Here is a 15,618-nt window from a genome sequence, read left to right on the forward strand (position 1 = left end):
ATAGAAAAAGAAGTAGAAAACACCTTGCTGTGTGACCCAAGAGTTGAGTTACAGCAGGTTGTGGCATTGTGGAGGGATTTCAGAAAAGTGGTATTCTAAGATTTAATTGGCCTTGCCTTTATTTTTTTCCATAGGGAACATAGAAAATTCAAACTATCTGTGAGAGCAGGACTTTTTTTATTTAAAAAAAATTTTTTTTTTTTTTTTGAGACGGAGTCTCGCTGTTGTTACCCAGACTGGAGTGCAATGGCACAATCTCGGCTCACCGCAACCTCCACCTCCTGGGTTCAAGCAGTTCTCCTGCCTCAGCCTCCCGAGTAGCTGGGACTACAGGCGTGCACCACCATGCCCAGCTAATTTTTGTATTTTTAGTAGAGACGGGGTTTCACCTTGTTGACCAGGATGGTCTCGATCTCTTGACCTCGTGATCCACCTGCCTCGGCCTCCCAAAGTGCTGGGATTATAGGCGTGAGCCACCGTCCCTGGCCTGAGAGCAGGACTTTTTAAGAGCCATTCCAGTGAGAAATCAGTGGGCCTGCATTTGTTTGTCACTTTTTTTTTCCCAGTAGGGATGGGGTCTTGCTATGTTGCCCCAGCTGGTCTTGAACCTGGGCTCAAGCAATCTGCCTTGGATCCCAAATGCATGAGTCACCGTGCCCAGCCTGTTTGCTACTTCTCACCAGAAACTGTTGCATCAAAATGACATAGCAATATTACAAATTTTGGGAAGTCCGAGGTTATACCATCAGTTTCAAGGAAAAGGAGAGGGTGTGGAGAAAAACCACAGAGATGCCTCATGCAGTTGAACTAATCTGTAATCTCCAGCATGCGTCAGGTCCTTCCTTGTTATCTCACTGAAACCACTATGTGAGGTAGGACAAGTTTAGAAACTGAACCTGACTAGAGATCTGGACTCTCCTAGGAAGTCAGGGGGCAGATGACAGGAATTTTCTTTGCATCTGGTATAGCGTTTGGCTGAGGCTGTCTGAGTAGCCTGTGCTTTCAGCCCAGAGCAGTATAGAATGCGATGTCATCTGTTTGGTTTTAGATTTCTTGGGCAGACTCACCAGGATAGCCCAGGGTCTAGGGCAGGGAGCTACCCATCAGGACTGGTAACTTGCAAAGCTGTAGTTGCCAGCCTGGTGTGTCTTCATTTAAATCCTTTCTGGAACAAGGCCGAGTGTAAACAATTTTTTTTTTTTTTTGAGACAGGGTCTTACTTTGTTGCCCAGGCTGGAGTGCAGTGGCACAATCTCGCCTCACTGCAACCTCTGCCTCCTGGGTCCAAGCGATTCTCCCACCTCAGCCACCCAATTAGCTGGGACTACAGGTGGGTGCCATCATACCCAGCTAATTTTTGTATGTTTAGTACAGACAGGGTTTCACTGTGTTGACCAGGCTGGTCTCGAACTCCTGACCTTAAGTGATCCACTCACTTCAGACTCCCAAAGTGCTGGGATTACAGGTGTAGGCCACCGCACTCAGGTGTAAACAATTTTTAAACATCACATGCTCTAAAGAACAGTATTTTTTCTCTGGGGACTGTTGCTATTTCTTCTTCTGACTAGCTACTGGAAGGACTGAAGTTTTGTCAACATGTTAACAACAGCAGATCTTTTCTTGTCAGAGGAGCTCAACAGTCTTGTACTGAATGGATATGGTTATGTGACTTTATGAAGCCAGAGAAACCCTCCTCTTGCCTCCATCCTGCCTGTGTTTGAACCAGGTTGCCAGGGTGCCATCAGCTGACAGTCTGTCTGAGAAAGCCTGAGGAGACTTATGGTCTACAGAGGGTTGACATGAGCTTGGTTCAGAGTGGTGTACATTCCAAAACCTATCTTTAGATGATGAGTATCTGTTCTCCTTAGGCAAGAAGGACAGATGTAGCTGGAGAACCAATTAGCAGGAAACATATAACTGATGTTGTTAATCATCTCAGTTACATCTTGAACTAAATTTTCAAGTGTGTATTCTGTATTTGTGTGTGTGTGTGTGTGTGTATATATATATATACATCAAGGATCACATTCATCCAAAGGCATCTATTAACATCATGTTTGTATCATTTGCTCTTGAGGTTAATGCTGGTGTATGTTAGATAGATATATTATGCCGAAGTGACTGGTGGCCTAGATCCTCACAGTCACTTTGAGTCCCCAGTGCCACTATCGCTGCCCCTGTCTTAGTCATGGTCCTCACTGTCTCTGAGAAAACCTGCCTGTTGCAGAGGCAACATGAGAGCAGAGTGGGGAGGAAGATGTTACAAGGGCTGGTTGGAGCTGTCTCCTCTGGGACTCTGAAGAAGTACATTGGGACAGATATCTCAAGACACATGGTTCTTTGGCTGGGCACACAGTGGCTCACACCTGTAATCTAGCACTTTGGGAGGCTGAGGCAGGTGGATTGCCTGAGGCTAGGGGTTTGAGACCAGCCTGGGCAACATGGCAAAACCTCATCTCTACAAAAAAAAATACAAATTAGCCAGGTGTGGTGGCACATGCCTGTAGTCCCAGCTACTCTGGAGGGTGATACGTGAGGATTGATTGAAACTGAGAGGCTGAGGCTGCAGTGAGCCATGTCTGTGCCATTGCACTCGAGCCTGGGTAACAGAGTAAAACTATCTCAAAAAAAAAAAGAGACATGGTTCTTGAGGTTGTATAGCCTTTGCAAGTTAAATGCACCAAATAAAACTCAGATCTCTGTATTTTATTGGTAGTAACCAAACGAGTTTACATAAATAACAGTCTCTGCAAAGGTTATTACCCAAATTACGTTTTATGGATAAGAGAAATTCTACCTACTTCAAGTGGCCTGAATTAACCCCAGCATCCTCTATCCTCCCTCACCCTCCAGTTTAGACTTCTAGTAACATTGTAACCTTATTTATTTATTTTTAAAAGTCTTTTTTATTAGTCAAAATCATAATCACCTTGATTAAAAGGATGGGACACTCCACCCTCAGCAGAAAATGATAGTTTATAAAAAACCTCCCTACCCCTCCCATACCCTAATTAAAAACTACAAAAAAAGTAGCTGGCGGGGGGGATGGAGGCAGTAAACCACCGTGGCATGTGTATACCTATGTAACAATCCTGCAAGATCTGCACATGTACCCCAGAACTTAAAGTAAAATTAAAGAAAAAAACTACAAAAAAATCTGCCCTTCTTCCCTACGATGTCATGGTAGTCTGACTCCTCCAGCAGCACTGCAGTTCTGGAGGGCCAGCTCACCACAGCATCCTCCACTTCACCCTGGGGAGAGGAGGGATGTGCAACTTTATTTTTTAACAAGCTAGTATTTCAGGTACAACTTTGTTCTAAGAATTAGCAGTTGCATCCCTTTAAATTGCTAGGAATTCAGCCGGGTGAGGTGGCTCATGCCTATAGTCCTAGCACTTTGGGAGGCCGAGGCGGGTAGATCACCTGAGGTTAGAAGTTCCAGGCTGGGCACAGTGGCTCACGCCTATAATCCCAGCACTTTGGGAGGCCGAGGTGGGTGGATCACGAGATCAAGAGATCAAGACCATCCTGATCAACGAGGTGAAACCCCGTCTCTACTAAAAATACAAAAATTAGCTGGACATGGTGGTGTGTGCCTATAGTCCCAGCTACTCGGGAGGCTGAGGCAGGAGAATTGCTTGAACCCAGAAGGCGGAGGTTGCGGTGAGCCGAGATCTTGCCATTGCACTCCAGTCTGGGTAACAACAGTGAAACTCCATCTCAAAAAAAAAAAAAAAAAGAAGAAGTTCCAGACCAGACTGGTCAATATGGTGAAACCATCTCTACTAAAAATACAAAAATTAGCTGTGCATGGTGGCAGACACCTATAATCCCAGCTACTCGGGAGGCTGAGGCTGGAGAATCGCTTGAACCTGGTGGGTGGAGGTTACAATGAGCCGAGATTGCATCACTTCATTCCAGCATGGGTGAAAGAGCAAAATTCCATCTCAAAAAAATAAAATGCAAAATTAAACTAAAATCCAGGAATTCCTTTTGTGCGAGGCTAAATCTGCCACATACAATATTTGAGTCTGTAACTTTAAAAGCCATTAGTACCCAGTCAGCACAAGTGAGATTGCAGTCTTTGTTTTTCTCCTGATTTCACTAACTTGTTATTCTTGACAAGTCACAAACATTTCTATCCTATTTAGAAACAATTTGGAAAAACTGCACAGTAAGAGGCCCCTAGCTTTTCTCCATCTCTGCTATTCTGCCGGTGGGCTGCCTGTGGCTCAGCAGATCCTTCTGTGTGTCAGCCCATTTTGAAACCCATCTCTCTTGACTTGCTGGGAGCCCTAGTAGCAACTGCGGTCACAGTAGCAGGGAGAATGGGATAGCCTTATGCTGTCAAAAAAACAAAAACAAACAAAAAAGAACTTGCTTACTCATCATGTAATCGTATATGAGTCTCTAACCAAAGGGTGATTCAGTTACTGTTAAACGGTTGGAGCTATTTACCACTGGTGAAATTCTTCCTCTGCAATGTGTGGATAGTGATACCAGCAGAGGATGTGAGAATGAGCACATACTGCAGAGTGCATAGCACAGTGTGGTGTGTAGAGGCAGACAATTACTATCCATTTCCTGTCTCGGGCTTCTTTCAGGAATTTACTCACTAGCCGTGAAATAGAAATATTTCACTAGCCACAGATATTGCTAAGGTCAGGTAGGGCTGTTTTGATTTCTTCTGTACCGCCTGGTTGCATCATTCTGTTGATGTACTTGTGTTCTCGTTCCTCTCCAATAGGGCCGGAATAGGTTTATCAAGGCCAAAGGTAACATCTCAGCCTGAAAGATCAGAGTAGTACTCAGTGTATTTTATTACCAGTACTTGGGGGAGAAGCAACCAGGCTGTGCCAGTGTATAAACAGCAGGTGAAAAATGAGAGACTTTCACAATGGTTCCAAATCTGTTTGACATGAGTACTTCCTTGAAGTTTCAGGCTCCTGTTGTCCTACAATGTCCTCTTAGAAGAAAGGGCAGCAATGAAATACTAGTTCTCACCTGACCTGGACTTACAGATGAGTTGATCTGATGCAGTTAGAGAAAGGGAAAGTTCCCTCAGGCATAACAGCCAGACACATATTCCTTACACATTACAATGCTTGCATTTTTCGCCATTACCCTAAGATTCTTGAAAAACTAGTGAGACCATTTCTTATAGCTGATGAACCAGAAGAATTTGCCACAGTACTCTAATAAGAAAATCTGCCACCGCTTTATGGCTGGGCACAGTGGCTCACGCCTGTAATTCTATCACTTTGAGAGGCTGAGGCAGGAGGATCCCTTGAGGTCAGGAGTTTGAGACCAGCCTGACCAACATGGCGAAACCCCATCTCTATTAAAAATACAAAAATTAGCTGGGTATGGTGGTGCATGCCTGTAATCCCAGCTACTTGGGAGGCTGAGGCAGGAGAACTGCTTGAACCTGGGAGGCAGAGGTTGCAGTGAGCCAAGATCACACCATTGCACTCCAGCTGGGCAACAGAGCAAGGCTCTATCTCAAAAAAAAAAAAAAAAAGAATAGTTTTAATATTACTCAGTTCATTCTGCTCTTACAAAAAGTTAACCTCCCATCATCCTCTTCACTCCTCTTAAAAAAAATTGTAGCAGATGGGTTACAATTCATGTTCTCTACAACAACATACTAGAACCAGGGTTCAGATAATCCTAGAACTAGAGTTCTGCTCTTCTAGTCCTTTGGTTACCTCAATACTGTTGGCACAGTGAGCAGCAGAAGAGAAAGCTCTTACGAGGTGACATCAGGAGGGCATCATATATTTGTTGATTCAGTTATGTAATTAACTAGAATAGTTTAATATAAATTTGTAATCCTAGAGCAACATAAACTTTCATATTTCATTCTTAAAGATTATAGCAGAATAAAAAAAGTACTCGTTGAGGCATAGATTGCTAGCTGTCCACCAAAATCCATTCTCATCCTCTTCTGGACATAAGCTAGATCTGCATTTGCTGGCCAGTGCCAAAAGTAGGCAGGAGTAATGTGCCACTTTCAGGCCAGAATTCTGAAAAAAGATGTGCTTTCTCAATTCTTTCTCTCCTGTTGCCTTCAACCTGGGGAGACCTAGACTTAGCCACACAGATGACAAAGCCCTAGGTATGGGAGCCACAAGTCAGGTCTCTGAATTACTATATGGAGGAAAGCCTCCTGCTAACCTGGAATACCTACCCTGGATGTTAAATGAAGAAGAAATAAACTATGTTTGAGCCATTATTTTGGGGGAGTTGCTATAGCAGTTAACTTACTCTAATAACCTCACTTAAAATAGTATTATGTATTATGCTTATAACTAGGCCAGGCATGGTGGCTCACACCTGTAATCTTGGTACTTTGGAAGGCCATCATGGGAGAAGTATTTGAGCCCAGGAGTTGGAGACCAGCCTGGACAACACAGTGAGACCCTGTCTCTACAAATAATAGAGAGCGAGTGCATGCGAGAGAGAGCACATGTGCAAATATTCCAAAATCTGAATCTGAAAAAAAATAAATCTAAAACTTTTGGTCCTAAGCCTTTGGATAATGGGCACTCAACCTGTACACATTTTGGAGCCAGATGGCCTAGATTTGGATCCTGATTCTGGCACTTACCAGCTGTGTGAACTTGGGCGGTTACTTCTCTTTGCTTCAGTTTCCTCATCCACAGAATACGCACATTTTAGTTGCCTCACAGAATTGTTCTGAGTCTTAAGAATTTATGTTAAGCAGTTAGAACAATGCCTGGGATCTTGTAATCAATAAATGTTAGATATTTCTTTTAGGATGTTTCAGACTGGCTTTTTATTTATAAAAGTTTATAATATGTGAATTTCTTAGCCAGGCTCATCCCCATAATCCCAGCACTTTGGGAGGCTGAAGCAGGAGGATCAGTTGAGGCCAGAAGTAAGACCAGCTGGGGCAACATAGCAAGACCCCATTCTTAAAAAAAAAAAAAAGTTAAAAAATGAGAATCTTTTTGTATATTTTTGCTAAATTTATAGTACTTTTAAAAAAATCTTATTTTCTTTAAAATTGTTGGGTTTTTTTTTGATGTTTATACTTGATCACTCTGGGTGTCTGAGGTCTAATTGTTACCATTTTTTTACTGTTAGTTTAAGTCAATCAACATCTCTTGGTTTGTTTCCAACATCTGCAAAACAGTATTTATAACAGTCTCAAGATAACTTTCCCACAATCATTTGACATTTAAAGTTTTACTGTGACAAAATGATTATGATGTGTACTTTGTCACACATTATCATTGTGGTCCAGGTGAGTAAGAGTGGGAGATAGGACAGAAAATTCATCTTGTCATCCTTCATTTGTTTCCAGGCTGCCACCTAAAAGACTTTGGAGATTTGAGTTTTACTCCAGTTCCCAAAGATGATCTCTACAACAACCTAATAGTGAATCCACGCTCAGTGGGTCTTGCCAACCAGGAACTGGCTGAGGTGGTTAGTAGAGCTGTGTCAGATGGCTACAGCTGTGTCACATTGGGAGGAGACCACAGGTAAGCCGGGAGCCAGGGATGGTGAGGGGCTGGATTACATGGTGCTTTGGGCTCATCACTGAGCTTCTTTATCTGTTTCCTCATCTGGAGAAAAACACCCTACAGAATTTTTAAGGTAGATATTAAAATGAATGGCATTTAAATGTGTAAGATGCTGAGCAGCTAAAGGGGCACTGTGTAGTTTTCTTTGTATGACACATTGTATAGTAAGAACATAAACATTCAGAGACAGCAAGTTCAGAGGTACACTAAGCAAGGTTTCTAGACACTATTACATGTTTTTCTCCTGGAAAGCTTACTTGAGAAAGTTTACTATCATATGACTTTGGAGAATTAGAAAGATCCATCGATAGGCTGAATTTGGGAGTTTTTGTTAGTATTTCTGCTAATAGACCTGTTAGAAATCCCCTTTGGCATGTTAATACATCTTCTTTCTTTCTCTCTTTTTTTGAGACAAGGTCTGGCTGTCACCCAGGCTGGAGTGCAGTGGTGTGATCTTGGCTCACTGCAACCTCCACCTCCTGGACATAAGCCATCTTCCTACCTCAGCCTCCTAAGTAGCTGGGACTATAGGTGCACACCACCACGTCTGGTTCATTTTTGTTTTTGTAGAGATGGGGTTTTGCCATGTTGCCCAGACTGGTCTCAAATTCCTGAGCTCAAGTGATCCTTCTGCCTAGGCCTCCCAAAGTGTCAGGATTTCAGGCGTGAGCCACTGTGCCCAGCCATGCATACATTTTCTACCTCCATAGTATGAACCCTAGTGACTCAGGCAATCAGTCCTTTGATCCTTTGTCTCCTCCTGAATCAGCAATATATTTTATTGAGTACTGTTCTGATATTTTCTTAGCAGTGCTAGAGATGGTGAAATTGGTGATGTATTAAGGCCTAGGTGAAATAAATATACATGGAATAAAACAATTAAAAATATTTAATTCTGCAGAATTTCAAAGGAGGAAGATATCACTGGACTAAAAAAGGCTTCACAAGGGAATGTGATTTGAACTAAGTAATGAAGGTCTTTGGTAGGAAAAAGGCACTTAAGTACTAGGAATATTGAACACTCCATACATATCCTCAGTTAATCCCGCTAACAATGCTCTGTGGTAGATATGGTTTTATCATTTACTGTTGGAAGCATGGAGGGACAGATATATAAGAATTTATCCATGTCAGACACAGTGGTGCATGCCTGCAGGCCCAGCTACTTAGGAGCCTGAGGTGGGAGCACTGCTTGAGCCCCCAGGAGTTTGAGGCCAGTCTGGGCAACACAGTGAGATCAGGTCTCCTAATATAAATAAATAAGAAAGAAAAGATAATGTATCCAAGGTCTAGAACCAGGAAGTAGAGCTGGGATTCAAACCCAGTGTGACTCTTGTGGTGATTATTTTCCCTGAGGTGCTTGCTTGAGAGCGCTTTTCAGATCACTGAACAGAGGTGGAAGAAAATGGTCACACCCAGGTTCCCTACTGACATGACTAGGCCATTCAATTAAATCAACCAGAGGGCAAGTTTCCTGCCTCCTTTCTCAGTGTGGTCTCTGGGAATTTATTTAGTCTGTCATCTGGTCAAGTCTCACTGTTTGGGGACCACTGATCAATGTGATTAGCACAGACCTTGTTTTCTTTCCCTGTATCCATATTGCAGCCATGTTACTGCTTACCCGTCTGCTGCTGAATGTTAAAACCTAGGCAATCTGAAATTCTAGAGAGGAAGGGATAAGTGCATAACTTGAATAGGTGTTGAACATTTTGAAGAAGAGGCATTTTTAGGTCACTGCTCCTTTTATAGTTTAACATACACCTTATCTTAATTGTCAAGCCAACTCTGATTTACACAGGTCAAATATTATCATCCCTATCTTATAAAAAAGGAAACTGATGTCTAAGGAAATTAGATGCTTTGTCTTCAGTCACACAGCTCTTCCTGGACTAAAAATCTGGTATTCCGACTTAATCCACTGCCTTTGCACTAGACCATGCTATTCCTCAAAAGACCCAACCACTGTGGGACACGGAGCCTAGAACAGCTGTCTTCATGCTATATTAACCAAGAAGGACGGTTGCAGTTCTAAGATGCTTAAACTGCAGTTCCCATCTATGTCTAATTCCTTGGTTACCGGGAAGCTTTCCAGCATTTCATCAGCTGTATTCTCAGAACTGAGACAGGACAGTTGGCTAATGTCAGCAGAGCCAAAGGACAAGGAAAACACTCAGAAAAACAGAAAAACACTCAAGAATATTTGAGGCGGGGTATGGTGGCTCACTCCTGTAATCCCAGCACTTTGGGAGGCTGAGCGTGGTGGATCACTTGAGGTCAGGAGTTTAAGACCAGCCTGGCAAACATGGTGAAACCACGTCTCTACTAAAAATACAAAAAATTAACTAGGTGTGGTGGCATGTGCCTGTAATCCCAGTTATTTGGGAGGCTGAAGCGGGAAAATAGCTCGAACTCAGGAGGTGGCGGTTGCAATGAGCTGAGATCGCGCCACTGCGCTCCAGCCTGAGCAACAGAGTGAAACACTCTCTCAAAAAAAAAAAAAAAAAATTGAATGCCGTGCTAATATACATAAGGTAACATGCATTAAATCTTTTTACTCAGTGGTCTAAATGAGGTCTTTAATTGGTTTACCCTGTTAATGTTTCCAAGAGCTTTTCTTTCAGACTTTGGTGAGTTGTTACCTACAGACTGTATCATTTACCTAGATTTTTTTTTTTTTTTTTTCATTTTTGGAGACAGGGTGTCACTATGTTGCCCAGGCTGGTCTTGATCACTCAGGCTCATGTGATCCTCTCACCTCAGCCCTCTGAGTAGCTAGGATTACAAGTTTACACCACCTTGCCTGGCTTAACTTGATTTCATTCATTGAACAAATATTTGAGGTTCTTTTTTGAGCCAGGGCTAATGAATAGAATTATATGGATTTGCAGACAGCAGTGACATCTGTCACACTTCAGAGATAGCCAGTCACCAGCTTGGAATCTCTAGGGCTTTATATTTCTGTCTAAATCACTCAAGGTTAACCTTTGGGAACTACAAGCCCAGCCTCACCCAAGCCCAGCCTCCATCAAGACCCTGACTTTGCCCTATGGAGGAAGTATAGGTTGCTTTGGCTGAGGACATTTGTTATGGGTCATGTTTGCCAAGCAGAGGGCCTTCAAGATTCGTATTTGTTCTTTGCAGCCTGGCAATCGGTACCATTAGTGGTCATGCCCGACACTGCCCAGACCTTTGTGTTATCTGGGTTGATGCCCATGCTGACATCAACACACCCCTTACCACTTCATCAGGAAATCTCCATGGACAGCCAGTTTCATTTCTCCTCAGAGAACTACAGGACAAGGTCAGTGGGCCAAAATGAAAAGAAAGGTGAATGGCTTGCAGGGTTATGCTGGGGTTGAAGGTCTAGTTCGGTAAGTTTTTGGTGAAGAGTGGGTTGAGTGTGGATTACCACTCCTTCATTTGTTCATCACTATTATGGGCCAGGTAGTTAGCGGTATAAAGATGCTAGGGGTATAAAGACTAGGACATAGTCCCTGTTCTTTGGGGAAGGTGGGCTCATAACCTTTTAAGAAAGTAAATCAGGGGGTGGGTAGTAACTATCGTGACTGATATACCCACACACAGCTTAAGGACTTCTTGGTTAGAGGCTCTCAGGCCATACTCTCAGACACACTGATCTAAAAGACAAATTAAAACCATGATGACCTCTGGGTAATATTTTCCTGAGTGGTTCAGGAGATACAGGAGTCCATGTTAGGCACAGACTAGAATCTGTATACGCCTCCCCTCAGTGAGGGACTAAGTCAAACCAGGACAGTACAAAGATTATTCATTGGGCAGAAGTCCTGTGTCAGTTGTTGGCAACTTGAGATGGCAACCAGGTTATGCTTCAAGAACCAATCTGTAAACCAGTCAGCAGTGTGCAAGGGGATAGAGAAGGACTAATCAGCAGTATTCCTGCTACTAGGTAAGTTAATGGGAAACCAAGACAACCTTTGAGATTTTATTCTTCATGAGAAAGCAATTCTGTGTTTCTCAGCTGCTCTTCTGAAACATTTCCATCTTTTATCACTTCTTCCCAGATCAGGTGTCTTGCTCTAAACTTACTCTGTGGATGGCAGAAGCAAGCAGACTGCATACCCAGGGAGGCACATGGTGATGATCTTGGTGAGACCAAGAATTCTAGATTAATCCTGTCCATTCTTCCCTTTCATAGGTACCACAACTCCCAGGATTTTCTTGGATCAAACCTTGTATCTCTTCCCCAAGTATTGTGTATATTGGTCTAAGAGACGTAGATCCTCCCGAACAGTAAGTTGACCCATTTGGCTTAAATTTAGGGCCTGTCCTAGCCAATTATGTTCCATTTGAAAGGCTGATGCTTGACTTGGTCTATTTGTAGGTCACTACAACAAACCCACCCCCTCCCCCAAATACACATTTGTTAAAAATGCTCTTTAAACTAAGGACTCCTTCCTTTATATCTCATCACAGTTTTATTTTAAAGAACTATGATATCCAGTATTTTTCCATGAGAGATATTGATCGACTTGGTATCCAGAAGGTCATGGAACAAACATTTGATCTGCTGATTGGCAAGTAAGTAACTATAACTGATGTCAGGGCAAACCCCCAATGGGTAACACACTTTACCTTGTTTCTTAAGGACAGCAGCTTTACTTCAAAAATAAAAAGCAAAAATGTACACATAATTTTAAATAGTTCAGAAAGGCAAAATTATGAAACACAGGTGATATTCTTCCTTTGGAGTTTTTGGGAGGAGGTTTCCTCTAAATCATTGCCTAGATCCTCTGTCTCATGAATTTTTCTTTTTTTTTTTTTTGAGAAAGAGTTTTGCTCGTTACCCAGGTTGGAGTGCAATGGCACGATCTCGGCTCACCACAACCTCCGCCTCCTGGGTTCAGGCAATTCTCCTGCCTCAGCCTCCTGAGTAGCTAGGATTACAGGCACGCGCCACCATGCCCAGATAATTTTTTTTTTTTTGTATTTTTAGTAGAGACAGGGTTTCACCATGTTGACCAGGATGGTCTCGATCTCTTGAACTCGTGATTCACCCGCCTCAGCCTCCCAAAGTGCTGGGATTACAGGCATAAGCCACCGAGCCCAGCTCATGAATTTTTCTTTATCTCCATCTTTAATGCTTATCTTCTCAGATGAGAAGCATTCATTGTTTCAATTGTGCCATTCTTCCCAGCCTCACAACTGTTTCATCTGAGTTTTATGTTAAGCAAATCTTGGCAGTATAGATACTAATCAAATGGTAGTTTTCAGAGCATTTTCCCAATACCAGGTCAATACCAGGTGATTGTCAGAATTGTTATCTGGTAGTATGTCATTTTGTAAACTGTTAAGAAACATGGTTGTTAGCTTCAGCTGTTGGACACTGTGGGCTATAATGAAGTTGGAAATGGAAGATGTTAAGACTGTAGACCTAAAATTAGAGTTCACTTCAGCTGCTGTTACATTCAGAGAATAACAGCAACTGTAACCTACATCAAGGCAATTTAAATTAGACTGTATCAGATGCCAATCTCATCTAGAAGTGAAGAAATCCCTCTATTGACAGTTACTAGTATAAGAGGTTCTAATACCCAGGGTAAGCCAGAAATTTACATTGGGGTTAGTTTGTCTGAGGCATGCAGAACAAATGGCAGTATCATGCAGTGGTATGTAGGAGGTTAATATGCCAATCTCAGTAACTTCCAAGAATAGGAAGTCTGGAAATTTACTGACAGCTTTATTAACAGAGTACCAGGACTAACAGCAACAAAATCAAGGCGCTGCAATCAAAAGAAGGATGAGTATCCAAGCACAACCAGATAAGTACTATTTTATCCTCTTCGTTTCTAGGAGACAAAGACCAATCCATCTGAGTTTTGATATTGATGCATTTGACCCTACACTGGCTCCAGCCACAGGAACTCCTGTGGTAGGAGGACTAACCTATCGAGAAGGGATGTATATTGCTGAGGAAATACACAATACAGGTATGTAGCAACCAGGTCTGCAGCCTGTTAACTACGTAAGTAAATATGCTGGAGTCTCTTGCCTGCAAAGATCTTTTCTGCTATTCTATATCATTGCAGTTTGTTTTTGTTTAAACTTTTGTAGCTAAAAATTATATGGCCAGGCTAAAAAAAGGATATAGTCCTTTAGAGTCATGTTTGGCAATGGCTCTTACCAAATTACGGTAAGGTAATAATGAGTTAAAAATTGTATATTTAAATAATTAAATACAAGAATAAACTGTCAAACTGATGCAGTTCTTTGTGTCTGAGTTATCTAAGGCAGATTAAGATAAGAAGGCGAAGGCAAGGCTACAATTTGCACTTTAACATTAAGAGGTTGGTTCATTGTGAGTTGTGAATTAGGAGTTAAAGCTAACCACTTGAAGAAATCTGCAAATTGGACAATATCTTGGGTCCTTTATGTAAGGTAGGTCTTGTACTACAACTTGATAGATCTCTAATAAGGGGGATACAGTTAGATGAGAATGACTGATGGAAAGAGTATTAAGATGAATTCTATGTTATCAAGACTGGCTACAAGGGGTTAGCCACTCTTTCCCAAAACTCATACTTGTTTGCAAACAGTTTCCAATTCTGTCAAGAAGCTTCTGATTTTAAAGCTATTTCAAAATTTAAAGAACTACCAAATCATACTGCTTCAGTAACCATCTGATAGAACTAGGGTATAGACAGAGACCCCAGATTGAAAGGTTCAGGGATATAGAGAACCCTTGACTAGCTGGGATAGAAACTGGCATTGAGAATGGTCTCTTTAGCTCTACAGCCTGCGAGAACCTTAGGTAGTACAGAAAGGAAGGCAGTACCAATCTGATTCTCAGTTCCACAATCTTAGATGTTGCCAGTGGTCCTTAAGTTACTGGCCAGAGAACCTGGGAATTTCTGTTTTGCTTCCTAAAAACACTTAGAGCAAGGGTTAATAACCACTAGCACTTATATGTGGCAGTGGCCATGGCTTGTGTCTTTCTTCCCCTGCTACAATATTTTATTCCCAAAGACACTCATGGAGCTATGCACAGTGGCTCATACCTGTAATCCCAGCACTTTGAGAGGCCAAGGCAGGAGGACTGCTTGACCCCAGGGGATCAAGACCAGACTGGGCAACATAGTGAGATCCTGTTTCTATAAAAAATAGCCAGGTATCCCAACTACTTGGGAGGTTGAGGTGGTTTGAGTCCGGGAGGTTAAGGCTGCAGTGAGCCATGATCGCGCCACTGCACTCCAGCCTGGGCAACAGAGCAACACTTTGTCTCAAAAAAAAAAAAAAATTGTTATAATGCTGTCAACTAGATAGATACATAAAGTAGTTTGCTTAAATTAATTTATAGGATGGCAACAGTCTGGAAACATAAGTCATACATGTATTGCTAATAAGGCAAACCTTGATTACCACTTCTGGGATATGCTAAAGGTGCAGGTTTAGTCAGTGGAAATCAGAGACAAATCAGGAACACAGGTGTCCATGCGCAGGAAATGATGGAAATGCTACAGTAATACACTTGTTCATTGCAGTTTGGCACTGTACACTCGACTATGCATTGCTAATAAGGGAATATGCTGAAGGGACATGATGGCATTGTGCACATCATGTACTATAGTGTAATATCAATAAACCATTGGGTACATTCACACATGTTTCCAGACTTTATGGCCACCCTAAATATTCTTAGATACTTGTATTCTTGAATACTAGCTTGTTCAGATCACCCTTCACCCAGAATAACTAATTAAAAAGTTAAATTCTATGGAGAAATGAGGCATTTAGAGGGGTGGGCATGGTAGTGGGTCTGTACAGAGTCTTCTGGTCTAAGCTTCCCTTCCACCTGCTCCAGGCAAAAGGAACACTACTGAGAGCTTTGACACAAGTTCTCAAACCTTAACAAATGGCTGAATCTTCTCTTGATCAAGTGCAAGAGACTGGGTCAGTCTGCTGGGAGAAAAAACATGTGTCAGATGTGGAACCTGCCTCCAGAGCTCAGGCCTGCAGGGGTGAGAATGAAGTTTGCAGTAATAACTACATTTCAGGATATATGGTGTGGTGCTCTAATAGATACAGATAG

The 15,618-nt window shown here is 42.2% G+C and overlaps 1 protein-coding gene across 1 annotated transcript in view; it reads left to right on the forward strand.

The window, feature by feature from the left end:
* Positions 1 to 15,618, forward strand: part of ARG2 (arginase 2) — a 33,186-nt gene that overhangs the window by 16,136 nt on the left and 1,432 nt on the right. Inside the window, exons 3-7 of the mRNA XM_002754036.5 lie at positions 7,331 to 7,508; positions 10,692 to 10,851; positions 11,728 to 11,822; positions 12,006 to 12,110; positions 13,383 to 13,519. Coding sequence (XP_002754082.1) covers positions 7,331 to 7,508; positions 10,692 to 10,851; positions 11,728 to 11,822; positions 12,006 to 12,110; positions 13,383 to 13,519 — 675 coding nt within the window. The remainder of the gene's footprint in view (positions 1 to 7,330; positions 7,509 to 10,691; positions 10,852 to 11,727; positions 11,823 to 12,005; positions 12,111 to 13,382; positions 13,520 to 15,618) is intronic.

This window comes from Callithrix jacchus, chromosome 8 (genome assembly GCF_049354715.1).
Source record: "Callithrix jacchus isolate 240 chromosome 8, calJac240_pri, whole genome shotgun sequence".
Classification (NCBI taxonomy): domain Eukaryota; kingdom Metazoa; phylum Chordata; class Mammalia; order Primates; family Cebidae; genus Callithrix; species Callithrix jacchus.